General features: G+C 39.2%; 8 protein-coding genes and 1 long non-coding RNA gene across 13 annotated transcripts; 6 read left to right on the top strand and 3 right to left on the bottom strand.

Moving 5' to 3' along the window:
• The first annotated feature begins 1,114 nt into the window (after window positions 1-1,114).
• On the top strand, window positions 1,115-4,299 carry AT1G80360 (Pyridoxal phosphate (PLP)-dependent transferases superfamily protein). 4 transcript variants are annotated; one of them, NM_001334979.1, is made up of 9 exons: window positions 1,115-1,615; window positions 2,036-2,126; window positions 2,231-2,278; window positions 2,437-2,565; window positions 2,708-2,767; window positions 2,859-3,015; window positions 3,095-3,260; window positions 3,336-3,444; window positions 3,519-4,299. In NM_001334979.1, exons 2-9 carry the CDS (start codon window positions 2,064-2,066, stop codon window positions 3,969-3,971), a joined length of 1,185 nt encoding a protein of 394 aa, NP_001322147.1. In that variant the 5' UTR covers window positions 1,115-1,615; window positions 2,036-2,063; the 3' UTR covers window positions 3,972-4,299. The 4 variants fall into 4 exon arrangements, with proteins under 4 accessions (NP_001322147.1, NP_178152.1, NP_001322148.1 ...); NM_106685.5 differs by having other exon boundaries at window positions 1,610-1,945; NM_001334981.1 differs by lacking the exon at window positions 1,115-1,615 and adding an exon at window positions 1,632-1,916 and having other exon boundaries at window positions 3,519-4,270.
• Window positions 4,300-4,438: 139 nt separating this feature from the next.
• Window positions 4,439-7,393, top strand: ERH3 (P-loop containing nucleoside triphosphate hydrolases superfamily protein). The gene is made up of 7 exons (NM_106684.5): window positions 4,439-4,784; window positions 5,016-5,487; window positions 5,819-6,016; window positions 6,186-6,430; window positions 6,506-6,664; window positions 6,750-6,837; window positions 6,927-7,393. Exons 1-7 carry the CDS (start codon window positions 4,657-4,659, stop codon window positions 7,206-7,208), a joined length of 1,572 nt encoding a protein of 523 aa, NP_178151.1. The 5' UTR covers window positions 4,439-4,656; the 3' UTR covers window positions 7,209-7,393.
• A 2,964-nt stretch (window positions 7,394-10,357) lies between these two features.
• On the top strand, window positions 10,358-12,241 carry GA3OX2 (gibberellin 3-oxidase 2). The gene is made up of 2 exons (NM_106683.2): window positions 10,358-11,013; window positions 11,439-12,241. The coding sequence occupies exons 1-2, from the start codon at window positions 10,544-10,546 to the stop codon at window positions 12,010-12,012; spliced, it is 1,044 nt and encodes a 347-aa protein (NP_178150.1). The 5' UTR covers window positions 10,358-10,543; the 3' UTR covers window positions 12,013-12,241.
• A 928-nt stretch (window positions 12,242-13,169) lies between these two features.
• Window positions 13,170-14,646, top strand: GA3OX4 (gibberellin 3-oxidase 4; the record flags this gene model as incomplete). The annotated part of the gene is made up of 2 exons (NM_106682.1): window positions 13,170-13,639; window positions 14,049-14,646. 2 exons carry the CDS (start codon window positions 13,170-13,172, stop codon window positions 14,644-14,646), a joined length of 1,068 nt encoding a protein of 355 aa, NP_178149.1.
• On the top strand, window positions 14,636-18,102 carry AT1G80325. 2 transcript variants are annotated; one of them, NR_139967.1, is made up of 2 exons: window positions 14,636-15,035; window positions 15,113-18,011. It is a non-coding gene; the product is annotated as an other RNA (long non-coding RNA). The 2 variants fall into 2 exon arrangements; NR_139966.1 differs by having other exon boundaries at window positions 14,674-16,139; window positions 16,252-18,102.
• On the bottom strand, window positions 14,811-15,925 carry AT1G80320 (2-oxoglutarate (2OG) and Fe(II)-dependent oxygenase superfamily protein; the record flags this gene model as incomplete). The annotated part of the gene is made up of 3 exons (NM_106681.1): window positions 14,811-15,068; window positions 15,148-15,475; window positions 15,549-15,925. 3 exons carry the CDS (start codon window positions 15,923-15,925, stop codon window positions 14,811-14,813), a joined length of 963 nt encoding a protein of 320 aa, NP_178148.1.
• On the bottom strand, window positions 16,153-18,089 carry MOT2 (sulfate transmembrane transporter). The gene has a single exon (NM_106680.3). It carries the CDS (start codon window positions 17,754-17,756, stop codon window positions 16,362-16,364), a length of 1,395 nt encoding a protein of 464 aa, NP_178147.1. The 5' UTR covers window positions 17,757-18,089; the 3' UTR covers window positions 16,153-16,361.
• Window positions 16,975-18,009, top strand: AT1G80315 (uncharacterized protein; the record flags this gene model as incomplete). Its single annotated transcript, NM_001334978.1, has 1 exon — window positions 16,975-18,009. One exon carries the CDS (start codon window positions 16,975-16,977, stop codon window positions 17,281-17,283), a length of 309 nt encoding a protein of 102 aa, NP_001320843.1. The 3' UTR covers window positions 17,284-18,009.
• Window positions 18,102-21,169, bottom strand: NTT1 (nucleotide transporter 1). The gene is made up of 5 exons (NM_106679.3): window positions 19,965-21,169; window positions 19,507-19,761; window positions 19,274-19,417; window positions 18,845-19,192; window positions 18,102-18,765 (listed from the first exon to the last, which is right to left on the bottom strand). Exons 1-5 carry the CDS (start codon window positions 20,751-20,753, stop codon window positions 18,427-18,429), a joined length of 1,875 nt encoding a protein of 624 aa, NP_178146.1. The 5' UTR covers window positions 20,754-21,169; the 3' UTR covers window positions 18,102-18,426.
• Window positions 21,170-21,852: the final 683 nt, after the last annotated feature.

Genomic DNA, 21,852 nt, shown 5'->3' with positions numbered 1-21,852 from the left:
CATGCATTATGTGATACTAACACTTTCTTTATTTCGTGTAAAACAAAACTTATGTCTAATTTTCTCATCGGTTACTTTGACCAAATCTACGTGAAATAAAACTTGGAGAGTTTTTTCTGCGATTAAACGTTATATACAACACTCTTTTTAAATAATACTAGGAGTTATGAAAACTGTATTAGATCTCATTGTACTTGACATAATCAGTTTAGAATTAAAAAAAACTTAATTTAAAACAAAAAGAAAATATGATAATAATTACTTTTGATGCTTAGATCCGCAGGATCCACTTAGAAAAAGAAAAGATACTTAGGACATGAACAAATAATTAAGTGGTGGAATCTGCCATTTCAGGTCTTGTTATGTTTAAGACCTTGGTAATCTTGTATGTTATACATTATTTCACATCTTACCTATAGCCGTTTTATCAAAATATAGCAGAAGTTATTTTATTTTTTTAATATTTTTTTGTTTGATATATTTTCTTATTCAGAATTATCTTTGTTTTCAAACTTAATTATTTATTTTTGCTGTTGTTTCGCGTTTGAAGCAATTCAATTACGAGTTTTAACAAAAACAAAAAGAAGAAGTTCGAAAAACTATCAGATTTGAAATGAAAATGACAAATCTTTTAAAGTTAAAGTTGAGTCTATTTTGTTCGGTAGTACGTGAAAGGGCAGTAAAGTCTACTGATTAAGTCAAAACTTTCATATGAAACTTTGATGTTAAGTGATATAATCGAAGAAAGCATCACAAACAAACAAAAGTATCCTTGGGATAATTATTTATATACAACGCACGAGTAATTCAAAAGCTACAGTGAGGAGCTATAACCAATAGTCTCACTTACCACATGGGAAGTTACATAATCAAAGCTCATGGATTTCAAATTTAGGATATATACAGTATGTTCTATTGTATATGTATTGGACTAATGCGTTAAAGCTGTTATAGTGTGAGAAGGACGTAACGAGAGGTCTTCGTGGACCTAATAATAATAACGTTTTACGGTTTTATCCAAAGACCAAAAAGCTACTAGATCTACGATTCAAACCAACACGCATAAAGATGAAAATTAAATTTTAAAAACAGATCTATAATCAACATGTCATGTTTGGTTGGTCTATTTTTTTCAAGTTTTTGAACACTCCCAACTTTCCCTCCACTCCTTTAGTTTACCACAATACCCAATCTATCTAAACATGTAACCACCAAACTCCAAATAATTTGCATGGCATGTTTGAGTAATGTGATCCATGAATTTGCTTCTTTTGTAACAACAATGCTTCTTTTGTAACAACAACAAAAATGTCTCGTGGAATATATGTTTGTGCCATTCGGATGAAAAATGAATTGAACGATGAAAAGGGCTGAAGAAAAACAAAGGGTTCGATTACCAAATATATAGAAACATGAAGGGCCTTTTATGTGATTTATTAGGGAAATGATAAACGCAATCAAGAAAAATAATTCTACGTTTGAAACGTGACGTTTGATTCTTTTTCTCAGGGCAAAGGCAAAGCAAATCCTCTGGTTGATCAGTAACATGTGGCAGAGGAAGAGGAATCAGACACTGCAAGGAACACACACGAGAAACGTCTCTCTCTTAGTTCTGGTAAAGTTTTGACCTCTCTCTCTCTCTTTTTCTATCAGAATCTGTAGAGTAGTAATGGATTTTTAAAGCTGGTTGATAATAATTTTTGGATCTAAGTAACAAAGGAAAGGCGTTACTCTTTTTTTGTTCTTTTCAAATTGGCGTAAAGTAAAGAAACTACTTTTTATTTATTTTCTCTTAAATAGATTAGATTATGATTACACCAAAAATAAAAAAACATGAAGTAAAAAACAAGGGTAGGTGAAGAAGAAGAAGAGGACAAAGAACAGGCGTGCTTAAGCAACGCTCATCTCTGTTTTAGGTTTTTGTCAACGATCCCTTTTGCATTAGGTTGAGAATTAATTCTGAATTTCTTGCATACTAGCCAGTGTGTATATATAATCAAACAATTCGATCCTAATTGGAAAATTTCTCCATCAGGTTCAGGTCTCGATCGAATTGATTTGAAATGGGTTCGTTTGGGATGCTTTCGAGGAGAACGTTGGGCACTGATATGCCCGTCATGGCTCAGGTCAAACCTCGTACTTCTCCACTTCCATTTTCATTTGATTTGATTTGATTGGTCTCTTGTCTTTTTTTCTTTAAAGTGAGAAATTGTTGGGGTTTTGCGTGCAGATTCGGAGTTTGATGGCGGAATTGACGAACCCCATGTCTCTCGCCCAGGTTTTGCCCTCTCTAGAAATGTGTGTTTTATTTATAATCTAATCTAGTTTAGTTCACAAAAGACTTGGGCTTTCGTGAGTGGTCACCTTCTTTGGCTATACTTTGTCTGGAGTTTTGTTTTGTCTGCAGGCTGATTCTTTTGCTCATGTGCTTTTCAGGGAGTGGTGCATTGGCAGCCTCCTCAAAAGGCCTTAGAGAAGGTCAAGGAGCTTGTCTGGGATCCTATCATTAGTTCTTATGGCCCCGATGAAGGTCTTCCCGAGTTGAGACAGGCTCTTCTCAAAAAGGTAATCGCACCGTACTGAACCATTCTTCTAGCTAGCTCTGGCAACCTTTCTTGTATCCAATAAAGTGACCACTTTTGCTGCTCTTGAATCCAATTCCGTGACTGAGCTTGTTTTATTTTTGATTCCTTGTCTTGTTCTGAAGCTGCGTGAAGAAAACAAGCTAACCAATTCACAAGTGATGGTTACTGCAGGTGCCAATCAGGTATAACCTGTCTTTGTTTACTCTTTTGATTGCTCTTCCTTCTGTTTTCTTCTACTCTCATACTCTGTTTCTGTTTTTGCATCTAATGTAGGCGTTTGTGAACCTTGTTATTACATTATGTGATGCTGGTGATTCGGTTGTCATGTTTGAGCCATACTACTTCAACTCCTACATGGCCTTTCAGATGACAGGAGTCACCAACATAATTGTTGGTCCTGGCCAGTCAGACACTCTCTATCCTGACGCTGGTACCTCCTTGATTCTGTATCACGTTTTTCATGACTTAACATAGCTTTAGTTGTGACCAGTGAATCATTTTTGTTCCAGACTGGTTAGAGAGGACACTGTCTGAGTCTAAACCGACTCCGAAAGTTGTAACTGTTGTGAATCCTGGTAACCCAAGTGGCACCTATGTCCCTGAACCGCTGCTTAAGAGGATTGCTCAAATATGCAAAGATGCAGGGTGCTGGCTGATTGTAGATAACACATACGAGTGAGTTTCTCATTTCCTTAATTCCTATGATGTCCAAATTGAATGTAGTAATAAGCGGGGATTTGAAAATCGCAGGTATTTCATGTATGACGGTTTAAAACATTGTTGCGTTGAGGGAGACCACATTGTTAATGTCTTCTCTTTCTCTAAAACCTATGGCATGATGGGTTGGAGGCTTGGATATGTGAGTGCTCGATTCAATTCTATTCCAAACTAAACACTGGGATTGTCTTATAAAAAGGTTTGATGGACCTGCAGATAGCTTACTCAGAGAGATTAGATGGGTTTGCAACAGAGCTTGTGAAAATTCAGGACAACATCCCAATCTGTGCTGCCATAATCTCGCAGCGACTGGCTGTATACGCATTAGAGGAAGGTTCTGGGTGGATAACGGAACGGGTAAAGAGTCTAGTGAAGAACAGGGATATTGTGAAAGAGGCGCTTGAGCCGCTGGGGAAGGAGAACGTTAAGGGAGGAGAAGGAGCGATATACCTGTGGGCAAAACTGCCAGAGGGACACAGAGATGATTTCAAGGTGGTGCGGTGGCTGGCTCACCGCCATGGTGTGGTGGTGATCCCGGGGTGTGCAAGTGGTAGCCCCGGGTATCTCCGGGTTTCCTTTGGAGGGTTGCAGGAGGTTGAAATGAGAGCTGCAGCGGCGAGGCTGAGGAAAGGAATAGAGGAGCTGCTTCACCATGGAATGGTGGAGTGAGACGTTGTTTAAAGAAGGGTCAAAAGATGGTTACTTTGCGTTTGGTTGAAGCTATATAGTTGTTTTAAAAAGAAATAAAAGAGTGTTTGTTTATTCAATAATCAATATAGCTGATTCTTCTTTACAAAGTCATTGTATTTGGGATGTTGTTACCAATGGTTGAATCCTTAACCCCTTTGGTGTATGTATATACTCTTTACTTATTCAAATGAATAATCCAGCAATGAATGCAAAAGCAAAAACTGGATCAGCTTTATTCGTTATGAGTCTTTCTCTAAATTCAAAAATTTAAATTCGAGTCTTATGATTGACGTTATGACTTGTGAGAAATTGATAATCTGGCCTTTTATTTGAAATTTTAATTTCTGAACCCAGAGGATAAATAAAGTTAAAATCGATGATGATTTTAGGCTTTATTGGTTTGAAAGTGGGCCGTAGATGGGCCCGAATCTAAAATATTTGAATCGAACCCGAATAAAGAAAGAGAGGTTGGATCATAACTACCATCGACGTGGCTTCCATCTTCTTCTACTTTGTCTTCCATCTTCGCCGACGAGTCACATCTCCGAAATCCGGAGCCGGAGAGGGAGAAAGAAGGAGAATTTGGGTTCTCCGAGATCGAAGCTCTTGCCTCGGAACCCTTGATTTTGTTTTGGAATAGGCTATTTTTTTAGTAAAAGAGGAAATGGTGGGAAGTAGTAATTCGTTAGCGGGTCTACAAGACCACTTGAAATTAGCGAGAGAATATGCACTAGAAGGATCCTATGACACATCTGTCATCTTCTTCGATGGCGCCATTGCTCAGATCAACAAGTAAGTAGCTCCTCTTATCTCTCCAGTCTTGAATCTAGCTTTTTTGTCACCCCTTTTGGCAATTTCTTCAAGCCCTAAGCTACTTTAATAGTTTCGTGTTGGATTGTATTGAAATGGGCTTAGAAAAATCTAGAATTTTGCAATGTTCACCGTGCAATGTCTGTGTAGACAGAGATAGAACACTCTTATGTGCTGCGTTAGTGGTTCTGAAGCTATGGTATACTGTTTTAGGCATTTAAACACCCTTGACGATCCTTTGGCCCGGACCAAATGGATGAACGTTAAAAAGGCCATAATGGAAGAGACGGAAGTTGTGAAGCAATTGGATGCAGAGAGGAGAGCATTTAAAGAAGCTCCCACTGGGCGTCGCGCTGCTTCTCCACCTATCAATACCAAATCATCCTTTGTTTTTCAGCCCTTGGATGAGTATCCAACTTCATCCGGTGGTGGTCCTATGGATGATCCTGATGTGTGGAGGCCTCCTACCCGTGATGTTACTAGTCGAAGACCCGCCAGGGCTGGTCAAACTGGTACTAGAAAATCACCTCAAGATGGGGCTTGGGCTCGTGGCCCTACTACACGGACCGGTCCAGCTTCCCGTGGTGGCAGAGGTGGGGCTACTAGTAAGTCAACTGCAGGTGCCCGCTCTTCCACTGCCGGAAAGAAGGGAGCTGCCTCAAAATCTAACAAGGCTGAGTCTATGGTAAGTTATATGTTTTTGCCTTTTGGTATTGCACAATAGAGAAGGTTAAACTTGAAAATTTTCCATCAATCAATATTGACTATGGCATTTCCATTTCCATTACTTTACTTTGGTGATAGACAGGATGTCATGAAACTTCGAAGTTGTTATGTTATAGTAGGACTGATGTATCAAAGATCATGATTTCTGTTACGTTTATGAATGTCTAATTCTGAAATCTGTATTTAGAAACTTTAGAGTCATGGCCATGTTTCCTGTGGTTATGTTGAGTCGGTAGTTTCCACCTATTTTCAACAACTAATAAAACTTTCGGCTTCCTCGTTGATATCAGAATGGTGATGCTGAAGATGGGAAGTCAAAAAGGGGATTGTATGAGGGACCTGATGAGGACCTGGCTGCTATGCTTGAAAGGGATGTGTTGGACTCAACTCCTGGTGTCCGTTGGGATGATGTTGCAGGTTTGTCTGAAGCCAAAAGGCTGCTTGAGGAGGCAGTTGTCCTTCCTTTATGGATGCCCGAATACTTTCAGGTACTTTGATTCTGCTCCATACGCTGTGAAATTTGGATTCTATATTACTATTATTAGACATGGAGCAATCATACAGAATAACAGTTTCAATTCATCATTTCCGTAGACTTTATATTTGATCTTCCAGGTATAGAGGATACTTAATTTGATTGTTTTTGTTTCCCTTCAGGGTATTCGAAGACCATGGAAAGGAGTTCTCATGTTTGGTCCTCCTGGGACAGGTAAAACCCTGTTGGCAAAAGCTGTTGCAACTGAGTGTGGTACCACCTTCTTCAATGTATCTTCTGCTACATTAGCTTCAAAATGGCGTGGAGAGAGTGAGCGCATGGTCAGATGCCTGTTTGATCTGGCTAGGGCATATGCTCCAAGCACAATTTTTATTGATGAGATCGACTCTCTCTGCAATTCTCGGGGGTAAATTTTCCTGACGATACTGAGATTTCGATACTGAAATGAAAAGTATTTGTAATTGGTGGAGGTGTGATGCAGGGGTTCTGGAGAGCATGAATCATCAAGAAGGGTGAAATCGGAACTCCTAGTTCAAGTAGATGGAGTGAGCAATACAGCGACAAATGAAGATGGTAGTCGCAAAATAGTAATGGTATTGGCAGCTACCAACTTCCCGTGGGACATAGATGAAGCTCTCAGGTTTAAATATTCTTTGAGTTAATGCCGTCTTTAGACTTGCTCTAATATAATGAAATTGCTGATTCTGGAGCTCACGTTGGTGCAGGAGGAGGTTGGAAAAACGTATATATATCCCACTTCCAGATTTTGAAAGTCGTAAGGCTCTTATCAATATCAATCTGAGAACAGTTGAGGTTAGTTGTGGATACATTGTTACAACACTCGCAAATCTCTCTACTGGTCCAACGCAATCAATTTAGCAATGAACATTGTCACTTTTCAGGTGGCGAGTGATGTTAACATTGAAGATGTGGCCCGGAGAACGGAAGGGTACAGTGGAGACGATCTGACTAACGTGTGCAGGGACGCATCAATGAACGGGATGCGGCGTAAGATAGCGGGGAAAACGAGAGATGAGATAAAGAACATGTCGAAAGACGATATATCAAATGATCCAGTGGCAATGTGTGATTTCGAAGAGGCCATTAGGAAAGTGCAACCGAGTGTGTCTTCCTCTGATATCGAGAAACACGAGAAGTGGCTCTCTGAGTTTGGATCTGCTTAATTAAACCCACTTTTTTTAATTTAGTGTCAAAAGATGTGTGCCTTTTCTTGTGTGTTGTTGTTTATTGTATCATTATTATTATTTGCCAGTCATTTAACATATTCTTATGTTTCTATATTCCAAACTTGTAAACCTCTACGAAAAAAGAAAAGGATTATATGATTTTCTTCGGTTTTTTGGCTTCAGACTTAGTGTTCATAATTTCTTTACTGTCTTAGAAGAAAAAAACCAGCAAAGAATCACCTTGGTCTTTGTATCTCCAATACGTTGCAATCATTTTGAAAGTATTTGTATATTTTGTAAATGATAGGGATTGAAACATCATCCTATCGTTGACCAAAAATTTCACTGCGTGCTATATAAAATACTATATATGTTACCCTTTAACTGATGAAAATGTAAAGAGACAAGGCAGCACCGTTTATCATCAGACCAGTTTCGAGAGTGTTCCTGCATCGTTGGGCTCCCTCCTCAATTTTGTCTACGTGATTATATATCATATCGTCTACAAACAAAATAAATACAATTCTATCATATGAATATGTGATCATCGATGATCGATCAATATATGTTTTCGAGGTGACGTATATAGTATATTTCCGTAGAGACGGCGAAGAACATGATATCTCTGCATGCCTCCAATCAAATCTTTACACTTCATCCTTCTTCGTTACTTGTTCAGTTGTTCCTTTCTAATCCCGACAACCCTTAATTTGTATTTCTATATTAGATCGAAATATCTCATTTGTGATAAATAAAATAAAAAAAATCAAAGAAAGCTATAGAGAAGCTGCGTGCATGCATGGGTTGGCGATGTTTGGCTTGTTATGTTTGGCTTGTTATGTGGCATTATCTGTATGTATATTACCCTAAATCACATCTACGACATTTCCCTCGATCTTCAAAATATGCCAGCAATCTTCATGTTTCCTCATATCTCTTAACATTGGAAAATGTCTTTTGACCTCTTTTGATGTATTTTAAATTACTTCGAGCTCATCTATATTACAAATCATTCATGGTGAATTATTGTCCAGCCAATAGAATAGAAATCTGAATATAATGTGTACCACATCTTTTATGTAATTTATACGATATTCTTTTTCCTGAGAATGATCAAATAACAACATGCATGAATTGCTGCCAGAAAACGTCAGATTGATCAGTTATCACTACAATTATCAATTAACTAGTAAATAGTATCAAAATGTACGTAGTGCCCATCTATAGCTAGCTAAGGAGGACTCCGGATGTAGAGAAAAGCTAAAATGTGACTTGCTAGAGTTGTATTATATTGAATTTTCTAAACTAATAGTATCTTTTTTACAGATAATAATTTCCGGAAAACCTATTAGATGTATAGATATAACAATAAGCATCGATACCAACCTTTTACTTCCAAAAAAAAATAAAAAAAAAATGCCAAGATGAGATAATTTTGTCAATTTCAATTAGTGGGAAAATAACAATTGTCGTGTTATTTTTGAACCAACGCATCTCAGTGAATGATTTCCCAGTTCTTAAGATTTTAGGACATACTTTCCCAGTAACATCTAATCCGTTTGGGCATAAACAAGACAATTTGTAGTTATGTACATTTCTTAGTGATGTGTGTTGAAAAGATATGAATCAATGAGGTCCGACATATTTTGTCAATACGTTAGTGGTGTTTCAAAATAAATTTTTAGTATATATATTAAAATAAGACCAAAGGATAGGCTTTAGTGGTGTTTCAGGTATAGTTTTAATAATCAATTCAAAATAAGTCGAAAGGATATGTAAGATAGGCGTTATTTCAACGTGGATCATTATCAACCATGTCAAAAACGCATTTCAACTCCTAGATGTGTTGTTAGTTATATATGTTCCAAATGGAATCGACCCAACAGAAAAAGAGAAAAAAACGTAAAAGGTTATGCGATTCCAGGGACGTCTCATATATATATATATTCCGATGAAATATAAATATAATTATCGTGGTCTGTGACAATAAATATGGAAATAGATGTGGAAATCATGATCATGTGAAGAAGAAGAAGAACACGTGCAGATGAACTGCAAATGATAATAATGTGCATGTCCATGAGTTATGTACTTATGTGTATTATCTACGTGTTTTCCATACATACATATATAAATCTTATATTACTTTATGGTTTTGTCGTAAAAGTTACGTAGCATCAATAATTGTGATTCGTTGCCATAAACAGACAACTACTTGTAACGGTATAAGGCTTGGCTCTCATGATAAAATGATAACCCTTTTTTTCGTCGGAGACAGACAAACGCATAAATCACTAATTCTAAACCGAGATGATTGTCGATTTGTTTGCCATATGCATAACTAGAATCTTCAGTTAATATTAATTTTTGGTGTTTTCGATCGAATAAAAAAAAATAAACATTGCAATATTTCGAAATTTGTCGTCTTTCTTTTTATAACACTAGCAAGTGAGAGGCTGAGAGCCAAGTGGAACGTTAAAAGACAACATTAGATATATATTATATATTGCTAAATCTGTATTATTTCTTTTTAACATACGCAACTTTTGATTGGAAATCGTAAGTCGAAGGAAGGGCCTCGATTTATGACGTACGCTTCGTGCCAAACAATTCCTCTTTAGTTGAGGCCGGGGAAGACGAGTTTGTTGTTAGTGAGCGATGCCATGGCATCAATGAACTCCCAAAGGCCATATGTTCTGTTAAAGGCTATTTTAGTTTTTAATTTTGTTCTGATTAACTCAACCACATGTTAAATCAGATATCATGTTTAACGATATTAGTTTTTAAACAAAATGATTATCATAAAACGAAATTTATGATGAAACATATATAATCTTTATCTTGTTTAAGTATGTAATTCTTGTATGTTTGTATACGCCTTGCAAATCAAAAAACTAGTTGCTGTTTTTGGCATTGTGTTTACGAAATATTTATTAATATTTTAAATTAATTAAATAAATGTTCTTATTTCTCAACAGGAAACAATATGTATTTTCTTTCTTTATAAAATTACAATGAATTATTTGTTTTAAGCTGTCTATTTCCAAGAAACAAAACACAAAAATGATAAATTTATAATAGTCACATAACCTGTCTTACAAAAAAAAAAAGAAAAGCGAAAAGAAATGTGACAACAGAAAATGGTTTTGATAACCAATAAGAATCGACAAAAAAAAAACTTACTCCACATATACTCTTCTCTTCACTCTTCAGTCTTCACTATTCAGTCTCGAGTATTTCACCGATCTATAAATACACTCCTCTTCTCCACCAAAAGTATCATATCATACCAAAAACATAAAGCCAAAATATAAACACATAAGCCTTTTAGCATGAGTTCAACGTTGAGCGATGTGTTTAGATCGCATCCCATTCACATCCCACTCTCAAACCCACCTGACTTCAAATCTCTCCCGGATTCTTACACGTGGACTCCTAAAGATGATCTCCTCTTCTCCGCCTCCGCCTCCGACGAAACCCTGCCGCTCATCGACCTCTCCGATATCCACGTGGCCACTCTTGTGGGCCATGCTTGTACCACGTGGGGAGCGTTCCAGATCACCAACCACGGCGTCCCCTCGCGACTTCTCGACGACATTGAGTTCCTCACCGGAAGTCTTTTCCGGCTTCCCGTACAGCGGAAGCTCAAGGCGGCTCGGTCAGAGAATGGCGTCTCCGGCTACGGCGTAGCTCGTATTGCTTCGTTCTTTAATAAGAAGATGTGGTCCGAAGGTTTCACCGTTATTGGCTCTCCCCTCCACGATTTCCGTAAACTCTGGCCCAGCCACCACCTCAAATACTGGTATCTTTTTCAATGGTTCATTTTATCAACGTTAAGACCATATTAACGTAACGTAACTTATCTTTGTATGAAAAAAAAAAAAAAAAACTGTGGACGTTAGTACAGTTGACTATTCAATTGATATAGATTCGGGAATAATACGAAAAGGGTAAAGTAGAAACCATTTTTTGCCATGTCGTAGTTAGTAAAAAGCACAATGAAAACTCATGGACCCACCAAAAAGATTACATGATATAATATATATATATATATATATTTATATAAATATTATATAATATATTTATATAATATTATGTGCAAAAATTAAATGAAAATAAATATTATCAGGAGAATGTGAAATACAGTATAAGATTTTCCTTTGGCTACATGACGATTTCTATAGATTTGAAGGTTAAGATACTAATTTCATATTATCGATTCAACAGTGAAATTATTGAAGAGTATGAAGAACATATGCAAAAGTTGGCAGCCAAGTTGATGTGGTTCGCATTAGGTTCACTGGGAGTTGAAGAAAAGGACATACAATGGGCCGGGCCTAATTCAGACTTTCAAGGAACCCAAGCAGTTATCCAACTAAACCATTATCCAAAATGTCCAGAACCAGACAGAGCCATGGGCCTCGCAGCCCATACAGACTCGACCCTCATGACAATTCTGTACCAGAACAACACCGCCGGTCTCCAAGTTTTCCGGGATGACGTGGGCTGGGTTACCGCGCCACCTGTCCCTGGCTCGCTGGTGGTCAACGTCGGTGACTTGCTCCACATTTTAACCAACGGAATCTTCCCGAGCGTGCTTCACCGAGCCAGGGTTAACCACGTCCGATCTCGGTTCTCAATGGCTTACCTGTGGGGTCCACCATCCGATATAATGATCTCTCCACTTCCCAAACTGGTTGATCCTCTCCAATCTCCTCTCTACCCATCTCTCACTTGGAAACAATACCTTGCTACCAAAGCTACTCATTTTAATCAATCTCTTTCCATTATTAGAAATTAACTGTCTTCCGACTGAATTTCTTGATTTTCAGATTTTACTATTTATTTTCTTAGTAATATGATGATATCTATTACTGTTTTGATTTTAGATGAGTGGTTCTTCAAATTCACAATTAGTAGCTTAATATTGATTTTGTCATGTTACATAAAAAGGGTCGTATAGTTTTTGTTTTCCACAAATTTACAAAACTATGAAAACTTGCTAATGTTTTACATGAACTATATATAAGCAATATTACAACTAAATTTACAGAGCTTTTACAAAGTACAGTATTTATATATTTAAAAATAAAATAAAAATAATAATAAAGAAAAGCACATACTCTAGAGGAATCAATATCTAAGACCATATGGGGTATCTCATAAGAGTTTCTCACAATTAAAAAAATAAAAATAATGAAAATAAAAGAGAGAGAGTGTCGAAAGTTTCTCACTTGAGAAACTCTGAGATATTCTCTACAACCCATCATGACAAGTCTCATCTTATTATTGGTTCAATTTTTTAACAAAAATACTTTTTTAATCAAATAATTAAATTATAATATAATATTAATAATTTTTTTGTTTGAGAAACTTTGTGGGTTTTTCATGGATGGAGATGCCCTAAAGGTCCTTAAAAGTTCTCTGTTACAACTAATTAATGATGACAAAACCTATCGTAACTGATAGCATGCATGAACACACTTGTTTAATTGTAATATTACGTGGGTCCAAACAAATTGCTTAGGTTTAATAAGAAATTGGCATTACATAAAAAAAAAAAATTTTCGTCAACTACATTACATAAAGATATGCCAATCAAACCACGTATTATTTGCTAATGATAGTACGTGGATCCAATCTAATTGCTAGCTTTAGGTTCAATGAAAAATTGAAAGTTTTACCAAATATACTTAAACTTGATATAATATATACAAAGAAAAACTAATGATGTATATCTCACTAATCACTACATTTGCTAATAAATCTCTTGGGGGTTGATCGCTCAACAAAAAAGGACAGAAATAAACTGATTTTATCTTTATCATCATATATGCATGTAATAAATTTGCTGTGATCTACATACATTCATAACATATGTGTGTAGTATCTATGCATATATATCCAAAGTAATTGTTTATGTGATGAGCATCCCATTCTCTCATTAGTTCACAAGTCATGCCTTCACTAGCAGAAGAGATATGTATTGGTAACTTAGGCAGTCTCCAAACACTCCCCGAGTCGTTCACCTGGAAACTCACAGCCGCCGACTCCCTTCTGCGTCCCTCCTCCGCCGTCTCATTCGACGCAGTGGAAGAGTCCATTCCTGTGATCGACCTCTCTAATCCTGACGTTACCACCCTCATTGGAGATGCCTCCAAAACATGGGGAGCGTTTCAGATAGCCAACCACGGGATTTCTCAGAAGCTTCTCGATGATATCGAGTCTCTGTCCAAAACCCTATTCGACATGCCGTCAGAGAGGAAGCTTGAAGCGGCTTCCTCCGATAAAGGAGTTAGTGGCTACGGAGAACCTCGAATCTCCCCCTTTTTCGAGAAGAAAATGTGGTCTGAAGGGTTTACTATTGCCGATGACTCCTACCGCAACCATTTCAATACTCTTTGGCCTCATGATCACACCAAGTACTGGTAACGTCTATTACACACACATATATATATTTTTTGCTTATTTCGCAAAAGTGTGGCAAAGGAAATTGCACACTTTTTTTTTGCACTAAGACTTAGTTATTATTAAAAGTGTTTAAATGTTTTTTTCTGTTCATAAAAAAGTGTTTATATGTTCCGAGTAATTGATGTTTATGATTAGTGATAACTGATAACACATAGAGTGTAGCCTTCAAAGTTTCTAATTAAATAGTTTGAGCAACATCCTTATATTTTATGAAGTAGTACTTCTTATTGCATATTACAGCAAATTAAAGTACCAAAGTCTCTATGAAATGTGATAATTTGGCTAATGTCGAGGTCTTAACATTAGATTACCAAAAACCTTAATTACTGTAAATTGTATTTGCTTTTCATTTTTGGTATTGTGCAGCGGTATAATCCAAGAATACGTGGACGAAATGGAAAAATTAGCAAGCAGACTTCTGTATTGCATATTAGGCTCACTTGGTGTCACCGTGGAAGACATTGAATGGGCTCACAAGCTAGAGAAATCTGGATCAAAAGTGGGCAGAGGCGCCATACGACTAAACCACTACCCGGTTTGTCCTGAACCAGAACGAGCCATGGGTCTAGCCGCTCATACAGACTCCACTATCCTAACCATTCTGCACCAGAGCAACACGGGAGGGCTACAAGTGTTCAGGGAAGAGTCCGGTTGGGTCACGGTTGAGCCGGCTCCTGGTGTCCTCGTGGTCAACATTGGTGATCTCTTTCACATCTTATCGAACGGGAAAATCCCAAGCGTGGTTCATCGAGCCAAAGTTAACCATACTCGGTCAAGAATTTCGATTGCGTACTTATGGGGTGGTCCAGCTGGTGATGTGCAAATCGCACCTATCTCTAAGTTAACCGGTCCGGCTGAACCGTCTCTTTACCGGTCAATTACATGGAAAGAGTATCTCCAAATAAAGTATGAGGTTTTCGACAAGGCCATGGACGCAATTAGGGTCGTTAATCCCACCAATTAAATCTCCTTCTCAAATACTCTCTTAATGAAAAACCTAAATTAAATGCGAATCTTGTATTATTATTACAAAAACTGAAAAAGAGTTGTATTATAGATTAAACACATGATGATGACCAAATTTAACATACACAATCTCGCCGTCGATTTATCTAATTACGGCGGCGATTAGGGTGTGACGCCGCAGTAGATCTGGAGAAGATCTTCGCTGGATTTCTTGAGAGAATTGATGTACGACTCGTAGAAGCGTAAGAGGCCGTCGTGCTCGAAAGGATTGTAGCGGAGGGGATGTTGGTCATCGACGAGCTCCTCCGGCGTACGGATCGTTCCTTTGTGGAAGGAGAAAAACCCTAAAGAGTATCGAATCTCATCTGCACTCATCACTACCTTGTGGTAACATGCCTTTATCCTATCGTTACTCCACGCCTTCATCACCAACAAAAAGATTTCACATTTATTGCTATGTCTAGGTGTTTCGACTAATCGGATTTGGTTTAGAGCTCACCGTGAGACCCATGCCGGAGAGAACGACGAATCTTGTTGGGGACGGGTTAAACCCGACCCATTGGCCGGTCATGGTTTTCAACTGGAGACCTCCGACGTGGTTCTGGTGGAGGATACTCATGAAGCTCTTATCAGTGTGTGACACGAAACCAGTGTTTGCTTCACCGTTTTGCTGTCTCCTGTAACTCAGCATCCTCAACAGGTATCGAGTTGACTCGGAGTGACTCACAGAATGCTTCTTCTCATCCATTCCATAGCTTTCATACAACATCCTCATCACCGTCTGGTCTAGCTCCGCCATTGTCATTGCATACATATGTGTGGTTTGACTGCAAATCATCTGAGATGTGACAAGAACGACATAGATGAAATGAAAGAAAGTCTTTATGTGTGTGTTTTTACCAGAAGGGATCGTTTCCCTGTGGCCAGAGTAGTTTAGAGAAGTCTTTGCAAGCTTGAAGCTCGGTTGCATAATCGATCCCCAAGCTCTCATGGATCCGGTAATCGTCAACTACCATAGACATGTAGCCATGGGACGCCTTGTGGTTCTCGTTCTTGATTTTGATTTGGTCTGGGAGATAATACATCTCCTTCATGCCGGCCAGCAAGTTGTCCCTGAGGTCAGATGAGACGCCACTGAACTCTGCCACAAACCAACCCTGCCCCTCCATGGCTCTTCTGACATCGTCCCTGGTCGTGATCCAGTGACTCGTGCCTCGCACTAGTTTATCGCTGGAGAAGTCGAGGATAGGTAAGCATTGCTCTTCATGTGAGTCCATTGGACTGGATAGCCAAAAGGTCAGGTGATGATGATGTATATAGAGATCACTCTAGCATTGCATTTATAGAAACATGTAAACCAGTAGTTGTCAAAGTCAATTGTACATTCACAGTGGATTCGGGATTCGATTCTTTATAGAAAGGACAATACTTGGGAGAGATCCAGTTTTGGCTCTTTTATGCGTCAGCCTTATGATTTTCTTTAGTTAAAAGGTTTGTCAATATTAGTCCTTAATCATACCTGATTATTATAATCTTAAGCACAAAGTTGAGCAATGAAAACATTGATTAATGGTTTCACATCTCAATACACTCAATGAAACAGGGCACCAACCCCTATGAGCGCAGATGGAATCGAAGACATAAGATGCACTCGCAGCTGCCCGCCATTTCGTCATAAGTACTTCTCCATCAAGTCATTTTGGCAAGTCCATCTTAGACATCACGAGGAGCGGCTTCGGAATCGACCTGCGACTCATCACTTGACCGGGAAAACAGAGTTACTGAAGAACAGTCTAACGTTCTTAGCTTCAGTAACAAGTAAAGAACAACTCCACAACCAAATCCTAAGGCGGCACTCGAGCCAGTCATCGACACAGCGGCGCAGACCAGCATGATGAAGGAATCTTCTTTGGAGTTCATGTCTTTGGAAGCCATTGCCAGTTCGATTCCCGCGAATAGCAACAGAACCCCTAAAATTCCAATCGGAAACTGACTCAGAATCCTTACAAAGGAGTTTCCAAACACCAGACCCACAATCAGTTTCCCGATTCCGAGAAAAATAACGGATAATCCACTCCTTGCCCCAAACCGATACTGACCAGCTAACCCACCAGCACCGTGACAGACGGGCATAGCGCCAAACCAGCACCCTATTAAGTTCATCACCCCAACGCTGATGGAGACTGTAGTCGCAGAGAGTTCCTTGTCAAACAAGTCATTGGATAATTTACAAACTGCGATCACTGAGTTCAGTACAGAGAGTGGAATCTGAGGAATCGCCGCCCTCAGAAACCCGATTTTCCAATCATCCCAACTGATTCTCAGAATGTGGAACTTCGAGGGACCGAATTTAAGGTCTTTGAAAATGGATGGATCACGTATGAAACAGAGCACTAACCCGAGTGCGAACACGATCAGCGCAGATGGAATCGAAGACAGAAGACGCAGTCTCCTCCGGCGAGACTGGCTTTCGTTGCTGGAAGTCTCGGCGAGATCTCCATCTTCAGCTTCTCTGTCGTTGCCAGAGCCGGTGGACAAAATGATGAAGAGCAGAGCAGCTAGAGCCAAGATAAGGCCGTCGAGGCCAAGCCAAATACGAGGAGAAGAAGAGGGTTTGAGAGTGGCAGTATCGTAATTAAACCTGACGTATTTGATGGCGGTGAAGGCGAACTGAAGACCTTGAGAAAGCTGGACGCCGCGTACAACTGGGAGAGGGATGATGTTGTAGAGGAAAGACATAGCTCCGGTGGCGCCAAGGAGGAGGAGCGTGGCGGCAGTGGATGCACCAGCGGCGGCAATCTGAGAAGGAGTTAGATGCGGGGATTCGGAGACAGCGACAGCGGCGATGGATTTCATGGGCTGGACGGGCATAGGGATGTCAAAGAGGAGACCGGTGGCGATGTTGTAGAAACCAGTGAAGATGAGAGTGGTGGAGAGATCAAGATTGGAGACTAGAGTTAGTGTAAGGACGATGGGGATGAAGGTGCCGAGATCACCGACAGCGCCGGAGAGTTCAGAAGAAAGAGGGTTTTTGAGGCGGAGACGGCGACGGAGCCACCCGCATCTGCTGCGATCACCGGGGAGCAGAGGAGTTGTAGTTGTCTCCATGATTGGATCTAAAGTCAAAGCTCTCTTTCTCTCTGTTGGTTGACAATTCTATTTGATAAGAAAGATAAAAAGGATTGGGAATCCCCGGGGAAGTTGGATAAAAGACGGCTTTTCAGACACTGGACGAGTCCAATGTCCTAACGACGTGCAAATATCAACCATCTTGTATCTAAAATAAATAATTTATTGAATTTCCCGGGACCATGTGAAAATATTGTTACAACAGTACAACTACCTGCTGTTTTTTTTTTTCGCGCAAACGCTTTCCTTTTTTTCAGGTAGCAATAGAGAGACTCACTCAGCAGCACTCAGTGTTTGTATTGTTTATAACTCTTTTCAAAGACTCCTCGATTCGATTGATGTTAATCAGAAGAAATAAAGCAATTGTCTCAACGATACCCAACTTCACTCATTCTTACTCTGATGAGTTTGAGAGTAGAAGAACTAAATCTATTATCTTTTTGACTTCAACGATACACACAAGGAAGAAACTTAGAACGTGAAACCACATTGAACTGAAAAGAATGTAAGGAAAAAAAAGCTACAGACTATAAAGAGTGAGTGGTGCAAAAGGGCGATTGTTTGAGAGACTGCTCTCAAAATCTTATTTTTGATTCATCATCCTTCTTTCTTTCCCCCCCAACAAAACCAAATATCAAAAAAAAACTTTTTATAAGTTGGTGGGAGCAGATTTCTCCGGTGAACTGCTAGGAGATTCTCCAAGGGAACCGTTTCCGCTTTCGTCCTGAGACACGACAGGGATCTTCACCGATGAAGCTCTCTCCATTTCCTTCTCAAGCTCTTCTTCAGACCGCAAGCTGTTGAACTGTCCCTCCAGCGACTTAGCTGCAGCTAACCACGCAGTGACAATAACCAACAAGATCATTCCTAGATACGGCGTTGAATTCGCTAGTGATCCAAAGGATAAGATCATGAACTGCTGTATTAAAGCTCCCCCTGATTTCCCTAATGGGTTGCAGACCACGTCAATCGCAGCTTTGCCTTTAACCTGCACCACATCACAATGGCTAAAGACCACAACTTTCATGCCATATAGATTCCTTAAAAGAGAGGAAAAGTTAGCAAACCTTGGTGTCCTCATCCAATGGGATATAGGCCATTTCTTTGCAAGGGTCGAACAAGCTGTACTTGGCACTCTTGCTGAAGATATTCTGAAGGGCACCGACATACACAGCTGCAAGTAGCGGTGTCATACCAAGCTTGGCAACAAGTGGTGCGAATGGGCCGCCAAACAATATTAGAGAGAAGAACGCAACACCAGTCAATAGCAGAACAGTTGGGGTGATCTTTGCAGCTACTCCCCAACCATACTTATTGAATACGTATTGGCTGAGAAGCATCATTGTGAATGTTGCAACACCCGTGCAGGTTGAGAAGTCTCCCATAAATGCTGAGTACTCATTCGGGCTAGGGAACTGCAGAGCATAAGAAGGAACTTAGAAAATGGAAACATCGAGAATAAATCGACAGATGCATGAGGAGCTGTATATATTTACCTGAGCTTTAAGCTTTGATTTCCATGTGACTTCCACAAGATTGATACTAATACCGTATGCCACCACTAAAGTAGCAAGATCTCTAATGTATGGTGATGATACCAAGAACTTCAAGCTTTCCATCGTTCCCATCTTCGGTTTCTCCTGTAAAGTGAGTAGCAGAGAGACAATAAATCAGAAGAAGAAGAGTCATAAAGTGAAAAAAACAGAACACAAATTTCTGCAGACCATACCTTCTTGTTCTTGCTACGGGTTGGAAGAGGAACATATCTATTGACCCACCAATAGAGGAGACAAATGGCGAGTCCCATTCCCACCACAATGCTCATCATGGCTTTCAACGAAACTGCCCAGCCGTCAACTCCAGGACCAAGATTCTTTCTCAAGTTAGAGAAGTATTTCACGGTTCTTCCTGAGAAAATCAGTGCAACATTGGCTCCAAGTCCGAACAAAGGATAGAATTTCTTGGCTTCATCCACAGTTGTGATCTGCAAAGAGATAGAAGCAATGCTTTAAAACACACACATCACCGCTTGTAATCATATTCAGTGCATCATTACACATCAAAGTCGGTAGCAATCAAAGACTATTATCATCAAATCATAAACACACCAATCTGTCAAACAACAAATGAAGATACACAAAAATCCATAGACCAGCACAAGTTCAAATGATAGACCAGTTTAGTCACCTGATTAGCAAAGCCCCAGAAGAGAACTGAGACCACCACACTACCCCAAAGCTCAGCCATAACATAAAACAAACAGAAACTCCAAATCCGCAATATTGCAATAGGACCCATGAATCTTGGGCCGAGGGTTGTAAGGAGCTTATCTGCGAGAGCTTCCGGGTGAATATAGTTGCTGAGAGGGTACATGACGAAACCAAAGGCCCCAAAGTAGATGATGAAAGGGACAATAACAGTGTAAAACAGAGCCTTCTTGGAGAGAACATTGGAGAGTTTAGTGTAGAGGAGCATAAACCCAATGGCCATAGGAAGATTCACCCAAGTCTTCAAGAAAGGTATAATCTCAGCAGAACTTCCTTTCGCCGTCACCACCAAGACATCCTTTGTATCCCTCAGAATTGTGTAATTGAAAAGAATACAAAAGAACATCAATCCTAAAGGGATAATCTTTTTCAAGGTTGCAACCTCCACACCGAAAATCTTCGGCGAGGCTACAACAGCTGCGGAATCGCCTTCGCCGAAGACAGCTCCGTCGCCAGCAGCCGCGGCCTCCGCCTTGCATATGAACTCGGTGCTTCTCTCTTTGTGGGAAATCGAAATCCCATGCAGGGTTGGCTCAAAGGTTTGAAATTTCTTGTGCCCGTTAAAGGATAGAGACAACCCATGTAGATTTCTTGGCTTCGCGGCGAAAAGTCTCTGCTTTAAGCCATGGGAAGGCTGAAGTTGGCTTCTCACTCCGATGGGTTTGGTGGGTAAAGAGAGAAGCCCTCTGGTTTGAATCACAGCTTCCATCTCTCTATTTCACTCTCTCCCGCAGATACACAGAAGAAAAAATGGGAGAGAAATGGAGGAGGATGATGAGATGGAGAGATGATAAAGGAGACTGGTTGGTTAGTGCAATGAAAGAATATAGTATCGCCAATTGAATATTAACAAATGTGGTGATGTGTATATATCCGGTAAAAGGAAAGGATTTTTTTGAAATTTTCTTTTGCACTTGTAAATGAAATGTGGTAACGCTCACTGTTTTAACTTGTGCTTAATGCAAGGAAAGGCTAATCTTTCGCATTTATCAAATTGGTATCGGGGTAGATCAATTTACGGTGGTGTTGTTGACTGTTGAGGCATGTGAGCTTTTTCATGGTAGCCAACACAGAAATAGTCTCGAGGGTACCCTTCAAATGACTGTAATGACCTTTTGGTATTACTTCTTCTTCTTCTTTTTTTTTTTTTGTTGTTGTGAGGTTTTGTAGTTGGTGGCTACAACTTTTTTCTTTGAGTTGGTGGCTAAATTGGCTATTACTTTATCTATATTAAATCACGTGTCGTTTTTAAAATTAAAATATTAGTTTTCAAGGCTTTTCAAAATCTGAGGGAGTTTAAAATAGTGCCTTCATCGACTTTTACATAACTTGTAATGTTCGGGTACAAATGCAAAAAATATATATATAATTATTATTATTATTTAAAAAACTTATTAAAAATAAACTTTCATTAAAAAAAATATTCGTGTAATGTGGCCAATGTCAAAACAAAATATATATTTCAATTTATGAATTTCCGTAATTGGTCAATAATAAAGTAGTCATCTACACTCAATTGTTTTGATGTCAATTTTTCCCCTTTTTTAAACGTAAAAGAATTTGCATCCTCCTCAGAGTTGACCGCTTATTTCCGACGGCGGTCCAAAATAAGGACGTCAAACGAAATAAGATGACCAAACTCTTTACTTTCACCCCAAAAAAAAAAAATGACCAACTCTTATACATTCTAGAGGAATATTTTGTCCTTTTCAGAATTATCCTTTTCAGAATTATCTTTTTTTCAGAATTATCTTTTTTTCCCTTGCATCCAACTTTAATATCGCATAATTATATTCTAGGGACCAATT

Source organism: Arabidopsis thaliana, assembly GCF_000001735.4.
Source record: "Arabidopsis thaliana chromosome 1 sequence".
Lineage (NCBI taxonomy): Eukaryota > Viridiplantae > Streptophyta > Magnoliopsida > Brassicales > Brassicaceae > Arabidopsis > Arabidopsis thaliana.
The sequence above is the reverse complement of the archived record's forward strand: the minus strand, read 5'-3'. Positions and strand labels throughout refer to the sequence as shown.

Bases quoted from the DNA above. Each gene is read 5' to 3' on its own strand.
- AT1G80360 (NM_001334979.1), top strand. From the start codon at position 2,064: ATGGGTTCGTTTGGGATGCTTTCGAGGAGAACGTTGGGCACTGATATG. The intron at 3,261-3,335 runs GTGAGTTTCTCA...TGAAAATCGCAG, and splicing joins ATTGTAGATAACACATACGA to GTATTTCATGTATGACGGTT. The intron at 3,445-3,518 runs GTGAGTGCTCGA...ATGGACCTGCAG, and splicing joins TGGGTTGGAGGCTTGGATAT to ATAGCTTACTCAGAGAGATT.
- ERH3 (NM_106684.5), top strand. From the start codon at position 4,657: ATGGTGGGAAGTAGTAATTCGTTAGCGGGTCTACAAGACCACTTGAAA. The intron at 5,488-5,818 runs GTAAGTTATATG...CGTTGATATCAG, and splicing joins CTAACAAGGCTGAGTCTATG to AATGGTGATGCTGAAGATGG. The intron at 6,431-6,505 runs GTAAATTTTCCT...GGTGTGATGCAG, and splicing joins TCTCTCTGCAATTCTCGGGG to GGGTTCTGGAGAGCATGAAT.
- GA3OX2 (NM_106683.2), top strand. From the start codon at position 10,544: ATGAGTTCAACGTTGAGCGATGTGTTTAGATCGCATCCCATTCACATC. The intron at 11,014-11,438 runs GTATCTTTTTCA...TCGATTCAACAG, and splicing joins AGCCACCACCTCAAATACTG to TGAAATTATTGAAGAGTATG.
- MOT2 (NM_106680.3), bottom strand. From the start codon at position 17,756: ATGGAGACAACTACAACTCCTCTGCTCCCCGGTGATCGCAGCAGATGC.
- NTT1 (NM_106679.3), bottom strand. From the start codon at position 20,753: ATGGAAGCTGTGATTCAAACCAGAGGGCTTCTCTCTTTACCCACCAAA. The intron at 19,193-19,273 runs GTAAATATATAC...TATGCTCTGCAG, and splicing joins AATCAAAGCTTAAAGCTCAG to TTCCCTAGCCCGAATGAGTA. The intron at 18,766-18,844 runs GTTTGCTAACTT...GATGTGGTGCAG, and splicing joins CATTGGATGAGGACACCAAG to GTTAAAGGCAAAGCTGCGAT.